This window comes from Tursiops truncatus, chromosome 8 (genome assembly GCF_011762595.2).
Source record: "Tursiops truncatus isolate mTurTru1 chromosome 8, mTurTru1.mat.Y, whole genome shotgun sequence".
Lineage (NCBI taxonomy): Eukaryota > Metazoa > Chordata > Mammalia > Artiodactyla > Delphinidae > Tursiops > Tursiops truncatus.
The window spans coordinates 98,542,640-98,560,341 of NC_047041.1; the positions used below are offsets into that span (position 1 = coordinate 98,542,640).

At 55.6% G+C, this 17,702-nt stretch overlaps 1 protein-coding gene and 1 non-coding gene across 2 annotated transcripts; one reads left to right on the top strand and one right to left on the bottom strand.

The window, feature by feature from the left end:
• Nucleotides 1–596: 596 nt before the first annotated feature.
• Nucleotides 597–669, bottom strand: TRNAG-CCC (transfer RNA glycine (anticodon CCC)). Its single transcript has one exon. It is a non-coding gene; the product is annotated as a tRNA-Gly (tRNA).
• An 11,020-nt stretch (nucleotides 670–11,689) lies between these two features.
• On the top strand, nucleotides 11,690–15,407 carry LRRC10B (leucine rich repeat containing 10B). Its single transcript, XM_004312640.4, has one exon. The coding sequence runs from the start codon at nucleotides 12,307–12,309 to the stop codon at nucleotides 13,183–13,185; it is 879 nt and encodes a 292-aa protein (XP_004312688.3). The 5' UTR covers nucleotides 11,690–12,306; the 3' UTR covers nucleotides 13,186–15,407.
• Nucleotides 15,408–17,702: the final 2,295 nt, after the last annotated feature.

Consider the following 17,702-nt stretch of genomic DNA (forward strand, 5'->3'; position numbering starts at 1 on the left):
TCCCTCTCCTTTGTGCTGTCAGGTGGAGAGCGGGAGATGTGGCTTCATTTTCAGGGGTTCGTCCGCTCACGCCTGAGACGTGAGCTTCCAGTCTGGCCCCGACCAGCATCAGTCTGGCCCCCTTTCCTCGCCTGGGCCCAGGCTGTCTGCAGCGGGTAGCTGTCCAGGCCTGAGCTCCGGAGTCAGACTGCTTGAGTCCAAATCCCGGCTCCCCACACCCTGCGGCTGCCTCCTGCCTCCAGCTGACCCTCTGAGCTACAGCTAGGAGCCGTGCCCGCCCTGTGGGCTAGAAGAGCTGCTGCAGTGATGCTGGAGCAGAGGAAACCCGAGTCCCAGGTAGGAGTGGGGACTTGACGTTGTCACAGGGTCTGGTCTTTGTCCCCTCCTGCTTGGCCCTGGACAGGCCCCTGAGGACCCTTCTCTGGGAGCAGGCCTCCACTTCTCTGGGAGAGTTTGGGTGGGCGATCCACCTGTACAGCCTTACCGCCTAACCTGGAAGCCCCGTGAGGGGGCCCTGTCTCTCTCTCCTTTTTTTTTTTTTTAATATTTATTTATTTGGCTGCGCCGCCTCTTTAGTTGCGGCATGTGGGATCCAGTTCCCTGACCAGGGATTGAACCTGGGCCCCCAGCGTTGGGAGCGCAGAGTCCTAACCGCTGGACCACCAGGGAAGTCCCGCGGGGGCCCTGTCTCTGAGGCCAATTCTTCCAGGCCCTCCAGGAAGCTGCTCCGCTCAGCTGTAACCAGCGAGTCTCTCCTTTCAGCGGGTGCCTATTGAATCTGTTCCCAAAAGCTTCCTGCCTGCCCCGCCCCCCGATATTTTAGAAACAGCTCTGAGGTGTACAGTGATGATGATTACCCTTTATTAAGCCCTCACAGCCTGCCGGGGGCTGGGAACATTCCGTGGGCATCCATCGTTTCAGCAGGAACGCAGGAGGGCCTCCCTCTGGGGGAAGTCTGGGGACACAGGTGGGTGCTGCGCTGACGGCATTGGGGTGGGGTGCGGAGCCCAGAGGGCTGATGGGATGGCAGGATGGGGACAGATGCTGGGTGCCCACTTGTGACGCACGCGGACGTGTGTGAGGCTGAGGCCCATCGTGGCGCTGTGACAGCTGATGCTGACGGGCACCATCTGGCCTGAGTCACGTGGCGACCTGAAGCTCCACCAGCTCATGGGCTTGACAACTGGTCCGCTGGGAAAAGGCATCTGTTCATGGGAACGGGAGGCCTAGGGGGTGGAGGGAGGCCCTGAGTGGGGAGGCTGCAGGACAGTGGGTCTGTTATCCACAGACAGATGGAGGGCCTGAAAGTCGGAACCCCATCCCCAATTTCCTCTCTGACCATCTGGAGGGCCACCCATGCCCACGGAAATGTTCCCTGAACGGCAAGTATTTTAGAAGAGGGATCAGACCCAGGAAATCCCCACCTGGGGCCTCTATTCAAGGTCAGAGGAGGGCCTGCTGGGGTCTTCCAGGCGCCCTGACACTCCTTGCTTCTCAAGATGCTGCTACAGACAGGGTTTGCCAAGAAAGATCTTTGAGTCATAAAACTTCACCCCTGGAAGGACCTTTGTAAAAACCAGGTCAGCCTGAGCCAGAGAGAGGCGGCCGGTTCCCAAAGGCTCGCGGCTTAGTGAGAGCACGCTTGGGTCTCTGTTAGGAACACAGGGCCTTTCCCATCACATCACTGCACTGGGGGTCTCAAGTGTGCAGCTGGTGAAAAGCATGGGGCTTTATTTTCATTTGCTGAAGGAGAGGGGTGTGTGTGTGTGTGTGTGTGTGTGTGTGTGTGTGTGTGTGTGTGTGTGTGTCAGAGGTCCCCAGTTAAAGAGACAGGCCGGAAAGGTATCTAGGAAAGGCATCCTAAGAGAGAGATTGCGCGAGCTCCTGAAAAAGCTGTGCTCTGGAAAGACTTTGGGAGGCTCTGGGCCCGGTGACATGTGGCCCCTCTGGTCCCCTCGAGTCCCCGTGGTAGGACAATCTTGCTGCAGGGGCACGAGATGCTGGTCCTCCCGCAGCCGCCGTCCCCACCTGTCCTCAGAGGGGATGCTACACAGTCCCTTCTGCTCTGCTCTCATTTCCAATTCAAAACCTGGGGTGGGTGCTTCTGCTGGGTGGCTCCCAGGTCACACGCCTGCTTCCAACCTGCAAAGGAAGCTGGGAATTCCCAGAGTTTTCAGCTTCCGTAATAGGACGTGTGGGTTCCGCCTTGTAAAGCAGTTGGGGTTCTGCAACCTAGGAGAATGCTGGGAGGCCCGAAGAGTTCAAATGTCCTTCACCTGTGGGTTACCGTCAAGAAGAAGGAAATAAGAATTTGTGGAGCGCCTCCTGTGAGCCGGATGCCTTACACACCTGGCCGGGATGCTGCCGGCCCTTAAGGACTTATCGTGAGACATGGGAAAACAGACCCTTCCTCTCTTGCCCTAATGGTGTACCAATCTATGAGGTTCCTGATGCAAACGGAGCCCCTTGGACCTGGTTCCCGCGTGCAGGGCACCCCCTGTTCAGCTCTGTGCACGGCAGGTGTGGATTTCACAGGCATATACTCAGGAGCTCAGAAACGTACCTTGGTCTCTCTGTAACTGGCATCCATCTCTTTGTTTCCAGTTCAACTTAGTCCTCTTCGAATTGAAACTGTCGACTGAAAAAAAATGCACAGCGTGAGTTGTGAGTTCAGTTTTATTGGGGGCTAAATGAGGACTACAGCCCAAGAGGCAGCATTTCAGATAGCTCTGAGCAACTGCTCCGAAGAGGTCGGGGGGGAGTCAGTATATATGTGATTTTGGTGAAGGGGGAGTACATGCATATTTTTTGCAGAACGTTGCTGCGAGTCTTGTGAAGGTTACTGCTTGTCCCGAGGAGCAGACGTCACCATGAAGGATTTTAGTGCTTTTCTAGATACAAGGAGATGCAAGAAGTGGGCTCATAAAATCTTCTGAAAATATCTAACTATCTGAACACCTGTTCTGCCAGTTTCTCCCAGAGCACAGAGCGCCTCATTCCTGATCTCCACCCCGAACTCTTTCAGGGGGTGTTGAAAGTCAGCAGCTGCAGTGACTCATGATTTCATCCTTGTGGAGGTAGATGGCAAGTGCCAATTGGTAGCTGACAAAACTGTCCATTCAGGACTCAAATCCAATCAGGTCAGGATCCGCCCCCTCCCTTTCATCTCCTTCTCCAGGAGGGTGTATACACGGAGCTCGCTGCTGGGGGAGAAGCACCCATCCATGTTGACTCCCCCTGAGATGTGGGAACTCAGTGGGCTTTGGTCATCCACATCTGTCCTCCCCGTACCTGATAGGGACAGAGTAAAGGGACAAAGTAGGTAATTAAATAGTTAATCCTACTAGGGGATTGTAAATAAAGGAAAAAGTATGGGAGACCCCTGTAAGTTAATGATCACTCAAGAAAGCAGGTTTGCTAAACCACAAAACCAAGCAGGCTTGCTTAGCAACAAAACCATGCAACAGAAGCATGAGACACGCCCCCAAACACTAAAACAGTTATGGCATGAGACCCACTTCCTGCCCAGTGAGCTCAGTAAGTTAATGATTCCTAGGACATGCTCCTCTGGGCGCATTAAAAACAAAAGTAAAAAAATATATATATAAGGAAACCTGAAATGCCATTTTTAGCATATGTTACCACCTTTTTGCTCATTTCCATTGTGCCATGACATTCCTGGCTTGACCATGTAGGGATAAGAAAACTCCCCCACCTGACATGGAAGAGGAGCTGATGATGGAAGCGCGACGTCTACTCAAGAGTGAGGAAGAAGGTGGTCTTCTCCCCCTCGCCACTTTCCCTTTGATTATAAAACTGTAGCCCACTAAGTCCTCGGGGCGAGGCATCGTCTCGCCTGCCCACTTGTGAGCCTCACAAGCGTCCCATTCTAATAAATCACTTCTTAGCTATCACTTTGCCTCTCGCTGAGTTTTTTCTGCACCGAGACGTAAAGAACCGGAGCTCCTCAGAGCCCCCCAAAACTCCACCTAGCGGTTTCGTACCAGCCCAGAAGCAACTGTGACACTCTGATCTCTGGTTGCCAGGGTCACGCAATCAATCCTTCAGCTGCCTTACCTGGACCACACACGCATCTCCTCCAGGTCCGTCGGCTTGCTCTCGGACACACCAGGTCTGCACTGGAGGTGCATAAACTTCTGGATACTCCCCCTCATGATACAGGGGTGTATAGAGGATTCTGGGGAGGGGCCAGTTCTCCTCCATTTCTACTGAGGCTTCTCCATACCGTGGAGGGGGGCAGGGCATTGTGGGAGGACTGTTGCCTCCTCAGGACATACCTGGTAAAGGAAGTGTAGGTCCCCTCTGCCCCGGTGTCCCCCAAATGTACTTGGGACCTTTTCATGGCACCCTCAAACTCAGCCCAGAGCAGGTGGCCAGGGACCCCGTTGAGGGCCAGCATCCAGGTTTAGGAGTACTGCTCTGCCCCTTCTCTCCCACCTGCCTGTTGAAACTTTATCTCCTTTCGGGTGGAATCTTGGCTTCTGTGGCGGCACGTGCTTCCCCACTCCAGGGCTTACAGCATCAGTTCCCTGCTCTCCAAGTTCAAAGCCAAGTTTTTTGACTTCCAAAAAATATTCCTCTCTTAAAACGGGCTCTGTGTTCCAAAGCCTCTTTTGCAACTCAAAGCCGAGGAATTGACTCTCTGTTCTGAGTTTCCTTTGGAGAGCAGAATATGAGAAGCTAATTTAGCGTCTGAATGGAGGGGAAGGGGTATAAGGAAACTGTCTCCGGAGAAGCAGCAGTTAATATCTCAAAATGATAATACCCAGCTCCCGTGTTATCTCACTGACACGCTAATCCTTCGAGGAGAGGGTGATCGCAAACCATTCCGGGGCTGGGACTAGGGTGAGGTGAGTGAGGCATTTCCCTGGGCACAAAGTGTAAGGAAGTGACCCCCAGCTGAGGAATGTAGATCAACAGTAGTTCAATGCAGGCATCGGTGGGGTTTGTTTTTGTTTGTTTTGTTTTTTACTTTTTTTGTTTTGGCCGCACTGTGCAGCCTGTGGGATCTTAGTTCTCTGACCAGGGATGGAACCTGTGCCCCCTGCAGTGGAAACGAGGAGTCTTAACCACTGGACCACCAGGGAAGTCCTGAATGCAATAATTAAAAAAATCAAAATTAATGCAAAAAACTCATGATGAACAAAATATCAAAATTTAGAATAAAGACAGGATTCGTACTACTGACCTTTCCTTTTGCTGCAGGCTCCAAATGGATCACAGCACTGGTACCAATCCTGCCTATATTGCATTCACCTGTTATTTCTCTTGATTACTACGGAGCTTTTTGGTACCTCCTTAAATTTTGTGCCCGGGGCAAGTGCCTCACTCACCTCACCCTAGCCGCCCTCCGCACCCCCCACCCCCGCTTCCCCCCTCACCCCAGCCCCACTTCACCACTATTTGGGACTTTTTCCAGATTTGAGAATTGAGGTTCTGAGAGAGTGAGTAGCTCAAGTGGGACAGATGGCCCCAGGGAACCTGTGGGAGAGAGACTTCCCATTCATTCATTCAACGCATATTCCTTGAGTAGGTACGATGCAGCAAGCACAGGGCTGAGAACCACGGAACATCAGTGAACAAGGTCCCTGCTGTTGCCGAAATCTTGGCTTCTCTGTGTACCGATGCCAAACAGAAATATGGAAACAGAGATTTTGGAGGAAGAGAGAGATGGCTTTATTTTTCTGCCAGGCAGAAGGGAAGACACAGCAGGCTAGCCTCTCAAGAACTGTGCCCCCCCCACTCAGGGAATCAGAGATTTTTTATGTGGGGCTTGCAGTCTGGGGTATATGATAAAGATCAAAGTAGTGAAGGTCTTGCATTCTTCTTCCTCCTGCATTATTTCAAAACAGTCACATCTGGCGTCAGGCAGCCTGGTAATTGGGTCCGTCTGTCTCTGGGTTATCGTCTGGGACCTTCTATGTGACATGCAAATACAACAAGGGGTGATTTGCTACAAGGGAGTGCAGGATGTAATTCACATAGTGTTAAAGAGTGATAGGTTCGCTTTGTGAAGTACAAATCTAGTTACAAGACACTACAGATTAGTAACAATTAAAATAAAACTAGGATTGACTCACTCTTTCAGGCCAGGTTATGTTTTTTCTCTAGCCTGTTCACTGTTCCCTTTATTTTCCTTGTTCTCATGGAGATTATATCTTGGTACAGAGGAAACAGACTTCAACTAATTCATGGTTAATTATTTATTTAATTATAATTGGAATAAGTGATTTGAAGAAGAAATGTGGGAATTCAAGAATCTGTAACACAGGGGCTTGACTCCCATGGGCTCTGGGGGATCTGGAAGGATTCTCCGAGAGAGGAAGGTTGTGAGCCAAGTAGAATGGGAAAAAGAGGGACTAGCATGTGCAAAGGTCCTGGGGTAGAAAGAAGCTGGTGCATTTGAGAAACTGAGAGAAAGTGTGTTAGACCAGGCCAATTCTGTAACAAACAGCCCTTAAGTCTAAGTGGTTAAACATATTAAAAATTTATTTCTCATTTGCTTCACAGTCTAATGTGGGTCAGATAGCTCATCTCCAAGTGGTGACTCAGGGATCCAGTTCCTTTCCACCTTTAACACTGCAGAAAATAAAAGAGAGTGGAGGATTGTGTGGGATGCGGCATGCGTCACTTCTGCTCACATCCATTGGCCCAGTGCTCATTCCAGGGCCCCACCCCATCAGCCTGAGAGCTCAGGAAGAAGTGGTGGGTGGGGGGACAGATGCTGGTGACCCTTAGCAGCCCCTGCCACAGGGAGGGGGAGGAGGCCAGGCAAGTCCTTGGTGGTCACGATTGGGACCTGTGTCTGTAGTCTTGGAGCAAGACTGGACTTGCACTCGGCCACAGATCTGGGAAGGTATTAACATATGGGCAGCTGCCAGCTGTGACCACCATGGCCTCTTCCAGAAGGAAGGAGCCATCACGCTCAGAAGCCATTCTGGAACGTGGAACCTACCAGAACCATTAAGATGGTCAGGTTCCCATGCACAGCGTGGAGGCGTGGCCCAGATCATCGAGTCAGCCTCACTCCCTTGGCCTTGTTGCTCCAGCTCCAGTGTCCTTGGAAGAGATGAAGGGGGTTGGCGGGGGGTGGGGGGGACTGAATGGAAAATGACACTCTCAGCTTTCAACAGACCAAGCAGGTCAGTCTCAGAGCTCTGGTTTCAGGGGACAGTGATCCCCAAGGTACGTCTAGGCTCCAGTTTCTAGGGAGTCTGGGGAGCAGATGCGCAGAGGCTGGGTTAGCCTTGTGAGTCTGGCTGTCTAATGAAGGGCTCTGGGCCAACGGGGGGCCAGAGACTGCCTGGGATTTGCTAATAGGAAACCCCTGAGCCCAGATCACAGCCCCTAGGGGACCTCTTTGCTCTGCCCTCCCCAGCCTGTTTTGGGGTTCCTAGGCTTGCCTTGTGGGTTCTAGGACACCCCCAGTTGGGCAAACGCTGAACCCCAGGGCCTGGGATCAAGATCTCCAAGTAGGGCCGTCCTGGAAATCTTTGTGCTGTGTGCAGGATGCGGGCAAGCATTTCGGCATCCTAGGTGGTTTCTCTGATTTTCCCTAGCTGAGAGACAAGGAGACATAGTAGGAAGAGGCCTGGCTCTTCAATAAGATGGACTGGGTTGGAATCCTGCCTTTGCCCCTGACCAGCTGTGTGACCTTGATAAAGTTACTTAACTTCTCTGAATCTGTTTCCTCACCTGTAGAGCAGGGGGATTTAGTACCTGCCTGGCAAAGCTGTGGAGAAAGGTAAATTAGATAACCAGTAGGTGCTCAGTAAATGATAAACATCATCACCTCTTGGAAGAGAACCAAGATGGGAGGGGTGGGAGCCACACAAACCCCGAGACACAGACAGACAGACACACACGCACACACACACACGCGCACACATCTTTCTTGCAGCTGCAGCCAAAGGGATCCTGTTAAAATGTGTGTCAAATCATGTCACTCCTTTGCTCAGTCCCCCAGTGATCTCTCACCCAAAGCCAAAGCCTTCACAGAGGCCACAGGCCTTCCGTGGTCTGCCCCCTCCTTTCTCTCTCTGGCCTTGTCTGCTGCCAAGCTCCCCTTTCTCCCGGGCTTTCCGTGGCTCCAGAACGCCCAGGCACACCCCTGCCCTGGGGTCTCGGTGTCGCCATCCCCTCTGCCTGGAATGCATCTTCCCCAGATGTCCGCCTGCTTGGTTTGTTCCCTCTTCTTCCCGTCTTTGCTCAGATGCCATCCTGTTGGTGAGGCCTCCCTGGCCGCTCTGTTTTAAACGAGGTCCTCATGCCTCCTCGTCTCTTCCTTGCTTTATCTCCTCCATAGCCTGATCATCGCCTGACACACCGAAATGCGTTTTCTTGATTATCTCCACTCACAGGAATGCAAGTTGCACAAAGGCAGGGTTGTTTGTCTATGATGTTCACATTCATAGCCATCCCCAGTGCCTGGGCATACAAGTAGGGGCTTAACGTTTGTTGAATGAATACCTGAATGATGGTGAGGACTCAAGTTCTGGCTGGTGCAGGTAAGGGGAGTGGGCCATGGCACGAAGGATAGTGTCCCTTTCCTTTTTGGCCAAATGAGGGAGTTGGACTAGACCCTCAGGAGATCACGAACCATGGGAATTGTGCGCATCACTGAGCGAGTTCCAGCCTCCATGCACTTTTCTGGGATTAGGGTCACCGGCTTCTTACAGACATTTAACAGAGCCTGTGATCTCCCAGAGGAGCTAAGCACCCTCCCAGCTCTGACATTTCCTTGTTGGCTCTAATACTTGCAAATCCTTGCTTTCTAAGAACCTACAAGGCCAGCATTCCATGATCTTATTCAAGTCTCAGCTGCCACAGTGGCTCCAAAGATCAGTAGGGGGCATGGGCGGGGGTGGGGAACCAGAGGGGCCTTGGCAGGGTCAGTGGGTCAGGCGGCTGGGGTGCTTGTGGGGGCACGGGAGGGACGACAAAGGATACTTCTACATTACACGCGCTGTTTTCTTCCTTTTATTTAAAAGAAAATAGATTTAAAGCAAGTATGACGAAAGGTGAGCAATTGTCAGCACTGGCTTCTGGGCACAGGGGTGTTTATCACAGAGAGCTTTGTACTTCTTCTATATTTCAAAAATTTATTTTAAAAATACAGATTTGGAGGTGGGCAGGACAGTTATAGCTCATGATTAGGAACGGAGAGGCCGTTTTGGGGGGCCGAGGGGCCTGTTCTTTGGACATTTTTTCCAGTGCATGTGGGCAGAGGGGCTGGCCAGGATCTGGGCCCGTTCCTGGAGCTGTCAGCGCCCCTCCCTGCTCCTGGGTTTCAGTTTCCTGCCTTGCTGGGGAGTGGGGAAAGGCTGAGAGGCCCCGTGCTGGGGGTGCAGCTAATTCATTAGTGACGCCTTGTCAAGGACCGGGCGCCCGCGGTGACAGCGTGATTCACCGACACGATTGCCCCGCTGCCAGCCTGCGTGGGCCCGGAACGGCAGTACACGTTACCTTTACTCACTGAGCAGGGCCTGGTGGGAGGCGAAGGTACAGCATCTACCCGGAGCAAGAAAAAGACTCGGAGAAAGAAGAGAGCTGGTACCCTGTACCCTTGAACCCAGGAAGCGCCGTCAAGCCTGGTGCTGGCGTTGCAGGGGCTCACGCAGCTCCTGCCCGTGCTGGCAGAGCCCAAGAGGGCTGCCTGGTGCTGGAGCGCCAGCTCCGAGCACGTGGTGAGGGGGGCTGGCTGGGCTTCCTCCTCCACAGCAAATGTTCCCTTGGGGAAACTGCTGGGGGGAAGGTGGGCAGGAGGGTGGGGGGGAGGTGCTCATCCTTATCCCGGCTGCCTGGCTGGGTTTTCCTCAGCTTTCTGGTGTCTGAGGTGACACCTTTTCCCAGTTCTCCCGAATGAGTAGAAGGGAGAAGTTTGGATTGGGGCTTAGGTGGGATCTGGAAGGAGCTTGAAGTCCCTCTGGCTGGGGCTCAGGATTCTCCTACATCCCAGATCTGGTGTCTGGGCCGCACTTATTCTCTGCCCGGGGGCTTCTACCTCAGCTTGCACCTCATCAGTCTTCGTTCCAGGACAGGGGTCCAAGGCTAGTTCCTGGCTCAGAGCAGTACCCGTCTCTGTGTTCACCCCATGACACCTCTTGCCTGATTACAACTACTACGGCTCTGCTCTTTCGTTTATTTATCCAACACATAGATAGCGAGTATCTGAGAAAAAGCTGCCAGGAGCATAAAAAGGTACACACTGAATAATTCCATTTATATGAAATCCGAGAGCAGGCAAAGCTGATCCGTGATGATAGAGGTCAAGGTTATGGTTGCCTCTGGGACTGACTGGAAGAGGCAGGTGTGAGGGAACTCTGAGTGACGGAAATATTACACGGGTGTTTACATTAGTCAAAACTCACCAGACTGAAAAAACAAAACAAACAAAAACTCACCAGACTGTATACTTATGATCTATGCATTTCACTCCATGTAAAGTTTGCCTCCATCTTTTAAAATGTTGATAATTTTCATGGAACGACTACTCTGGGCCAGACCCTGTGCCAGCAGGGAAGGAGACAAGCTTACCTGCCCCAGGCAGCTTACATTTCAGCAGTTGTAGTTTTCATCCTCTCCTTGCACTGGCCCCTGCTGTCTGCCCTTGGGCTGGCCTCCTTCCCAGACTGTAGTGGAGATGGGAGTGGGGGTGGGTCAGAGGGCAAGATGCTGTCTAGAGGTCTGTCCCTGCAGTCAGTTACATGGTCACACCCACCAAGGTAGGAAGGCAGGATGGAGGAGGCCTGGAGCCTGCAGACTTGACTTCCTGGCTGTACACTCTACTCACTGTGTGATCTTCAGCAAGTTGCCTGCCTAATCCCTCTGGGGCCACTTGCCTCATCTTTCTTATGGGATTAATAATGCCTTTGTCATAAGAGTTAGACTGAGGCTCTGCTGTGAGAATATTCGTGGACAGAGGTGGAGTCATTGTTTCCATTTATTGCAGTGGTACTTGGTTAGGAGCAAAAGTTGGAGAGTCAGACTGCCTGGTTTCATATCCCAGCCACCAGCCAGCAGGGTGACCTTGGGCAAGTCACCCACCTCACATCAAACCTCTCAGAGCCTCAGTTTCTCCATCTTTAAAATTGGGGCAACGAGGGTACCTACCTCGTAGACTGTGGCAAGGACTCAGCGCAATGCTTTTAGCATAGTGCTGGGCACATGGCAGGCTGGCAATAAACCAGAGGGAGTGTTTCTGCTGGCAGCTCTGGCAGGAGGGATCGGAGCAGGAGGGGAGAAGTCATGGGCAAAAAGCTGTTGGTGGGAGCGTGTGCAAGAGGAACAGTTCCAGAACGAGCGTGGTCATCACTGGTGGTGCTCAAAGGCGCTTGAGTGCGCCAGTCCTCCGTCCACCGCAGCCACACACCGAACTTGAGCATAGCTGGAGGGACTCGGCAGGAGAGGGGGGTGTGAGTGCACGAACCAGGAACCTGCTGTGCACTGCGGGTGCACTGGGCGGGGAGGGGGGCGGAGCCAAGCTTGGGTCCCCGCAGATCCTCAGCTGTGACCCAGTCTGAAAAAGCCCAGAAAGGAACAATGGTCTGAGTTACTATCTTAAAGTGACCCCAGCGGGAAGACTGGGCGCACGCCGCTGTACATGAACGGCCGGCAATGACCGCGCCCCTCAGTCCCTCCTCGAGAGCCACTTGTCCAGAGTCCTGGGTCGCGCGCCGGCGTTTCCTCGGTCCTTGGTTCCTTCTTCTTGGACTTGCAGCTCTGGACGCCCACAACCGCACACCGAACGGCTCGCTGTGGCTGGAAGCGTAGACAGCGTCTGTCGTCGGGTCTGTGCTGGCACGGTGCCAGGCTTGCGGACAGCGGATCTTGGGTTCCCTCGGCGAGCGCTGGCTCCGGGGCTGGTCGGGGGGGAACGCGGGGCGCGAGCCCCGGCGCCGGGACCCCGCTCTGGTGGCACCTTGGCCCCGCCCCTCCCTCCCTCCGCCTGATTGGCAGCCGCACGCGCGTCGGGGGTTGCCAGGGCAACGGGTCTCAGAGTTGCGAGTCAGTGCTAACCTGAGCCAGTCGGCCTCCGGCGGAGGGAGCAGGGGAGGCCGGAGGGCGGACGGCGAAGCGCGGCCCGTGGCGCGCGGCGGCTGGGCCCCCGGAGGGCGCCTCCTCCCGGCCAGGCACGGCCCCCCTCCCGGCGCAGGGGCAGGCCGGGGCGGGGGGCCCCGGAGCCGGCGCGGCCTTGGCCCCGTCGAGGAGACCGGGGGTTCGCGAGGGCGGGGCGATGCCGGGCGGCGGCGGCGGCGGCGGCGGCCCCGGCCGGGGCCCGTGACCATGGGCATAGCCGAGTCCATGCCGGACGAGCTGCCATCGGACGCGGAGGAGCAACTGCGCAATGGCGAGGAGCAGTTGGAGCTGAGCGGGAGGCGGCTGCGGCGGCTGCCCAGCGCCGTGTGCGCTCTGAGCCGCCTGCAGAAGCTGTACGTGAGCGGCACGGGGCTGCGCGAGCTGCCCGAGGAGATCGAGGAGCTGCGCGAGCTGCGCATCCTGGCTCTCGACTTCAACAAACTCGAGCGCCTGCCCGACGGTCTGTGTCGCCTGCCGCGCCTCACGCGCCTCTACCTGGGCAGCAACCGGCTGCCGGCACTGCCCAACGACTTCGCGCAGCTGCAGAGCCTGCGCTGCCTCTGGATCGAGGGCAACTTCCTGCGGCGTTTCCCGCGGCCGCTTCTGCGCTTGGTGGCGCTGCAGTCGCTGCAGATGGGCGACAACCGGTTGCGTGCGCTGCCCGCGGAGCTGCCGCGCATGACGGGCCTGCGCGGCCTCTGGCTCTACGGCAACCGTTTCGAGGAGTTCCCGCCCGCATTGCTGCGCATGGGCCGCCTGCACATCCTCGACCTAGACCGCAACCGCCTGGGCGGCTTCCCCGACCTGCACCCGCTACGCGCCCTGCGCGTCTTCTCCTACGACCACAACCCGGTCACTGGGCCCCCCCGCGTCGCCGACACGGTCTTCCTTGTGGGCGAGGGCGCCGTCGAGCGCATGGCCGAGCGCGACGAACCCATGCCCCGGCCGCCGCCCAGGCGCCCAGCGCGGGTCTTTGAGGATGAGGAGGAAGAAGACCTGCTCATAGGGGGCGGGAGCTCCCGGGCTCTGGGGCCCCCCGTGGACAGCCTCTGCGCCCTGGAAGCAGCTCCAGGACTGGGCACCTGAGCCTGTGCTCTAGGTGTTTGGGCCTCGGCCACTCTGGGAGGAGGGCCTCTGGGAAGGTTTGTGGGAACGGTGGGTCCCTACTTGAGGCAGGGAAGGGGTCTCTTTGGGCAAGCTGCCGGGGACAGGCAGGCCTGGGGGTCATCTTCAGACATTCCAGGGTAGTGAAAAGACTGCCTACTGGCTGGTCTCTGGGCGGTCTTCAGGCCAACAAGTCCCGGTTCCGTCCAGTTCTTATAGCTCCTTCTGGTCCCTGATAGAGTCACTGACAACACAGTAGTAAAGGCACCAGCTTCTTCCTGGAACCAGGGTCACACTGACCATGGAATCATCCCCTTGGCAGAGTCTGGAGGCTCAGGGCACCCAGCAACCTCCCTCCTCCTGGAGTCTGGGTCTTCTAGGTCCACCCTTTCTGGCGCAGGAGCCGCTACCTCTGGTGTGGACCACAAGCCTGCTTGAGGAAGAACTGCCCCCAGAAGAAGGCCTGGCCCAGGGGCAGGGGCTTGGAGTTGGGGCTGGTGCCCGGGACAGACAGGTGTGGGAAACCGGGATTGGGGCCCTAAGCATAGCTGCCCTTGTTCCTCCACCGGGGATCATGGTACATACCTCCCTCCCCAGGTCCCCTAAATTTTGTGTGGGGAAGGGGGGACTCAGAAGGCAAGGTCTCTGCCCTTGCCTTTTACTCTGTTCTGTTCTTCCAGCCTGTGCCTGGAATCTTGCTGGGAAAGAGAACATTCCCTCCCTTCCCCACAGCCTGAGCCTTCCAGCTGTCAAGTTTGAAAAGAAGCCACTGTGCCTCTAGGGCCTCCTGCACTGGAGAGAGAGGCTCTCTACTCTGCGCGGCTGCTCCAGTGTAGCCACTGCCTGTACTCTCCATTCCCTTAAATGGGCACCATCGGGGTGGCTGGCATGGCGTGGGGCATGGGACGAGCACTGTGTGCCTCCACTCCGTCACCAGGACAGCCTCCGGGGGTGAGGAGTGAGGCCTCGCTCTGCAATTCCCAGGGCCAGACCTTTCCCATCCAAGCAATAATGGGAGGAGGGCCCAGGGCCAGGGCCGCTCAGGGACACTGTCGGGGGCAGGGCCCCCTCCATGGTAGCGTTTTCTTTAGGAAGAAAAAAAAAACTGGCTGTAAACATAAATTATATTTCTCGGAGAAAGAATGTGCGTTTCCCACATGCCTGTTTATTTATAAGCCCTGGGAGCACTGGGTCCCGTTGCTGTGGGGACCGTGGGCTCCCTCTGGCACTGCCCTCTGTCCATGTGCTCCAGCTCTGTGTCACAGTGGCCCTGGCCAACTGTTGTATCCTGTCTGGGGAACAAGAGCTTGTCTTCAGTCACAAATGGCTTTGGCTGTGCTCTCATCTGGCTGTATCTTACTCTCTGCCACCTGGCCACCGCCCCTCACCCCCAGTCCCCCTTCCTTGGTCTTCTCCAGCTTAATCCTCAAATTCCTGACTCTTAATATGTTTCTGAATCTCAAGCTTGGCTGACCTTTCTCTATTCTTTCACTGGCACTGACCCCCATCCTCCCTGTCTGAGTCTGTTCTTCCCTCCTTCCATCTCCCTGGCTCCATTTTCCTCTCTCTGTCTCTCCCTCTTAGTCTTTTTTTTTTTTTTTTTTAACTCAGTCATTACTTTCTCCCCTCATTGTTCAGAAAAAAAAGAAAGTATAAATATTTAAAGAAAGAGAGAAACTTGTAATACCTCAAGCCTAGAGGCCCATCTCCCTTGAGAAGATGCTGCCAGGCCACCATCACCATGGCAACAGGGATGATGTCATTCAAGGCCCAAAGGTCAGGCCTGGCCCAGCAGCTCTGCTGGCCACTGGGCTGGACCTGGGGGTTAGGAGGAGGCTGGGGATAGATCTGAAGGAGGCAGCTTGGGAGAGCGAAGGCCTCCAATGGACAGAAAGTGCTCTTAGGGTGGGAAAGATTGGACGCTGCCTCCTTCTCAAGGAGGAAGAGGAGTGCGGGGGTTGGCTGCAGACCTTGTCCCTCCCAGGGCTCCTCAGGTGCCCATGCTCCCCCTGTTGAGGCTCCATCAGGGCCAGTGGTCCCTCCTGGGGTCTTGGAACTTGCAGGAAGGAACTTGAGTTCTCAGTCACTCAGGTGGGGTAGGAGTGTCAGCCATCCAGACTGTCCTCTTGCCCCGTGATTCCTATGATGGCATATTCCCCTGGGCCTAGAATCAGAAGGCATGGATTTCAGTCCTGGGACTTCCCTGGTGGCACAGTGGTTAGGAATCTTCCTGCCAGTGCAGGGGACATGGGTTCGATTCCTGGTCCGGGAAGATCCCACATGCCGCGGAGTAACTAAGCCCGTGCGCCACAAGAGCCACAACTACTGAGCATGCGTGCCACAACTAAGCCCGCGCACCTAGATCCCGTGCTGCGCAATAAGAGAAACCACCGCAATGAGAAGCCCTTGCTTTCCGCAACTAGAGAAAGTCTGTGCGCAGAAACGAAGACCCAACACAGCCAAAAATAAATAAATAAAAATTAATTAAAAAAAAAAAAAGAGAGCATGGATTTCAGTCCTAGTTCTACTATTGACCGAGAGATCTTAAGCAAGTCATGCCCCTCCCTGCCCCCCAGGCCTCAGTTTATCCATCTGCACACAAGGAGCTGCGTTTATTTAGAGCTGATGCTGCAGCTCGGCACTCCATGCGACCTGGTGCTTTTCCGCCTTCCCTTTATGCAAATCTTAGAGGTGGGGGGGGCGGTGCAGGGGAGCCACAGTTATCCTGAAATCACTGCCAGCCCAGATTCCCTTCCTCTCTCTGGTCTGTTTCCCTGTGCCTCTTCCCCCGTTGCACTCCCCCGAGGACTCTAGGTCCGGGCAAAGGCCCTGTGATAAGTCCCCCTGGGCCCTCCCGAGGCACACAGGGCTGTGCCTTTTTGCATCGTCAAGGACGGCACCCTTAGCCACAGCCGCTCGCCAGCCAAGCAGGGCTGCTGAGGCTGAGTTTCTCCGCAGGGAAAGAGGAGGGAAGTGTGTTACGGGCCGGGAACCAGCTCTGCTGCCTGCTTGCTCTTCACATCAGGAGCCGCTTTCTCTCGGGAAGTTAGAGGGTTGGGTTAAAGTGGGCGCTGATGCCTGGTTTGAGAGCGCTCTTGAGGGTCTCTGTCTCTATGTAGAAATGGGGGAGACTAGGATAGGAAAGGAGCTGTTGCCAGGGAAGCTGGGCGTCACAGCTCTCCTTGGTGATGAAGAGAGCAGGGCCTGTTGGGGAGTTCTCACTTGGCCTGGGGGCAGCAGGGAGAAAGGGAGATGACTTTCCTAGGGGCACTTGTTAACAGTGGCCGCATCGACAGTTCCGCACGTTGTTGGGGGGACAGTCAGGGGTGGGTGGGCCATGGGGGAGCAGGACAGAGGCCAGGGGAGGTGGCAGATCAGACCAGGAAGGCAGGCTGCGAGGACTGTGATGAGACCAGAGCAGAGGCAGCGATGGGGCAGGGGACAGGCCTGGGGAGCTACGTGACTTGCCCATAAATGGATGTTAGGCCTCCTAACCCAATGCTCAGTCCGCGCCACGGGAGATCCTCTCTGGACCTCCATGGCTGGTGGTCAGGTCTGGGTGTGGAATAAGTGGGCATCGTAGCCTGTCTTCCTCCCGGGGCCTCCCACCAGCCAGACCTGCTGGCCGGCGGAGCAGCAGAGATTGGATCCTCTCCTGGCTTCATTACCGCCATCCCCCTCTTCCCACCCACACTCAGGGCCTTCGGAAAGCAGGAGGACAAGGTGCTCGGGACCTGGGGGCCCTGCCCAGAAGCCCCTCCGTCGCATCCAGTGCCACCACATCGGCTTGCTCAGCCGTCGCCCCAGAGCTTCCTTAAGTCACCCGGGCACTCCCGTTCTGAGGATGGACGTTTATTAGCGCTCCCGAGTGTGCTGCACAGAACATGTATTCAGACAGGGGTCCCTGCCCAGGGCGGCTCACAATCTATAGGTGACACCACACAGACACACGGGACACAGACACAGAGAGCGGGGCAAGGGACACAGATGGCTGGGGAGGCGCGGGCTGGGCCATACGGGGCGTGTTCAAGCGTTGTCCTTCTTGTTGTCTTTGTCGGGGAGGGAGAGGAGAGCAGCACGCGGCCTGAGAGGGCCTTCCAGAAAGCAGCGGAATCCGGGAGGGACTTGCAGGAGAAAGAACACCAGAGGCCCCTGGCCCCAGGCACAGGGAGGGATGGGGAGGCTCTGCAGGCATGGATGAAGAGAGACCCCGCGAAGTGAAGGCAGGAGGAGATTAAAAAAGGCCAGGAGGAGGCCTGGAGCCCGTGGCATGGGGCTACCGCCTCTGCCAGGCCGAGCTGTCCTGCTTTCAAACCTAGATTTTCCAGAGCGAGGCTGAACAGAAGTCCTGGCAAGGAGTGATCGTGAGGCTACCTCCCAGACCCTAGGGCTCCCTCCAATCTCTGAGCCAGAGATCAGAACCTTTTAACGGGACAGTTAAACCAGGCTGTCGGAAGTTCATGGGGCAGAAGGGGCCCCTTCACTCGGAGTGGGCAGGG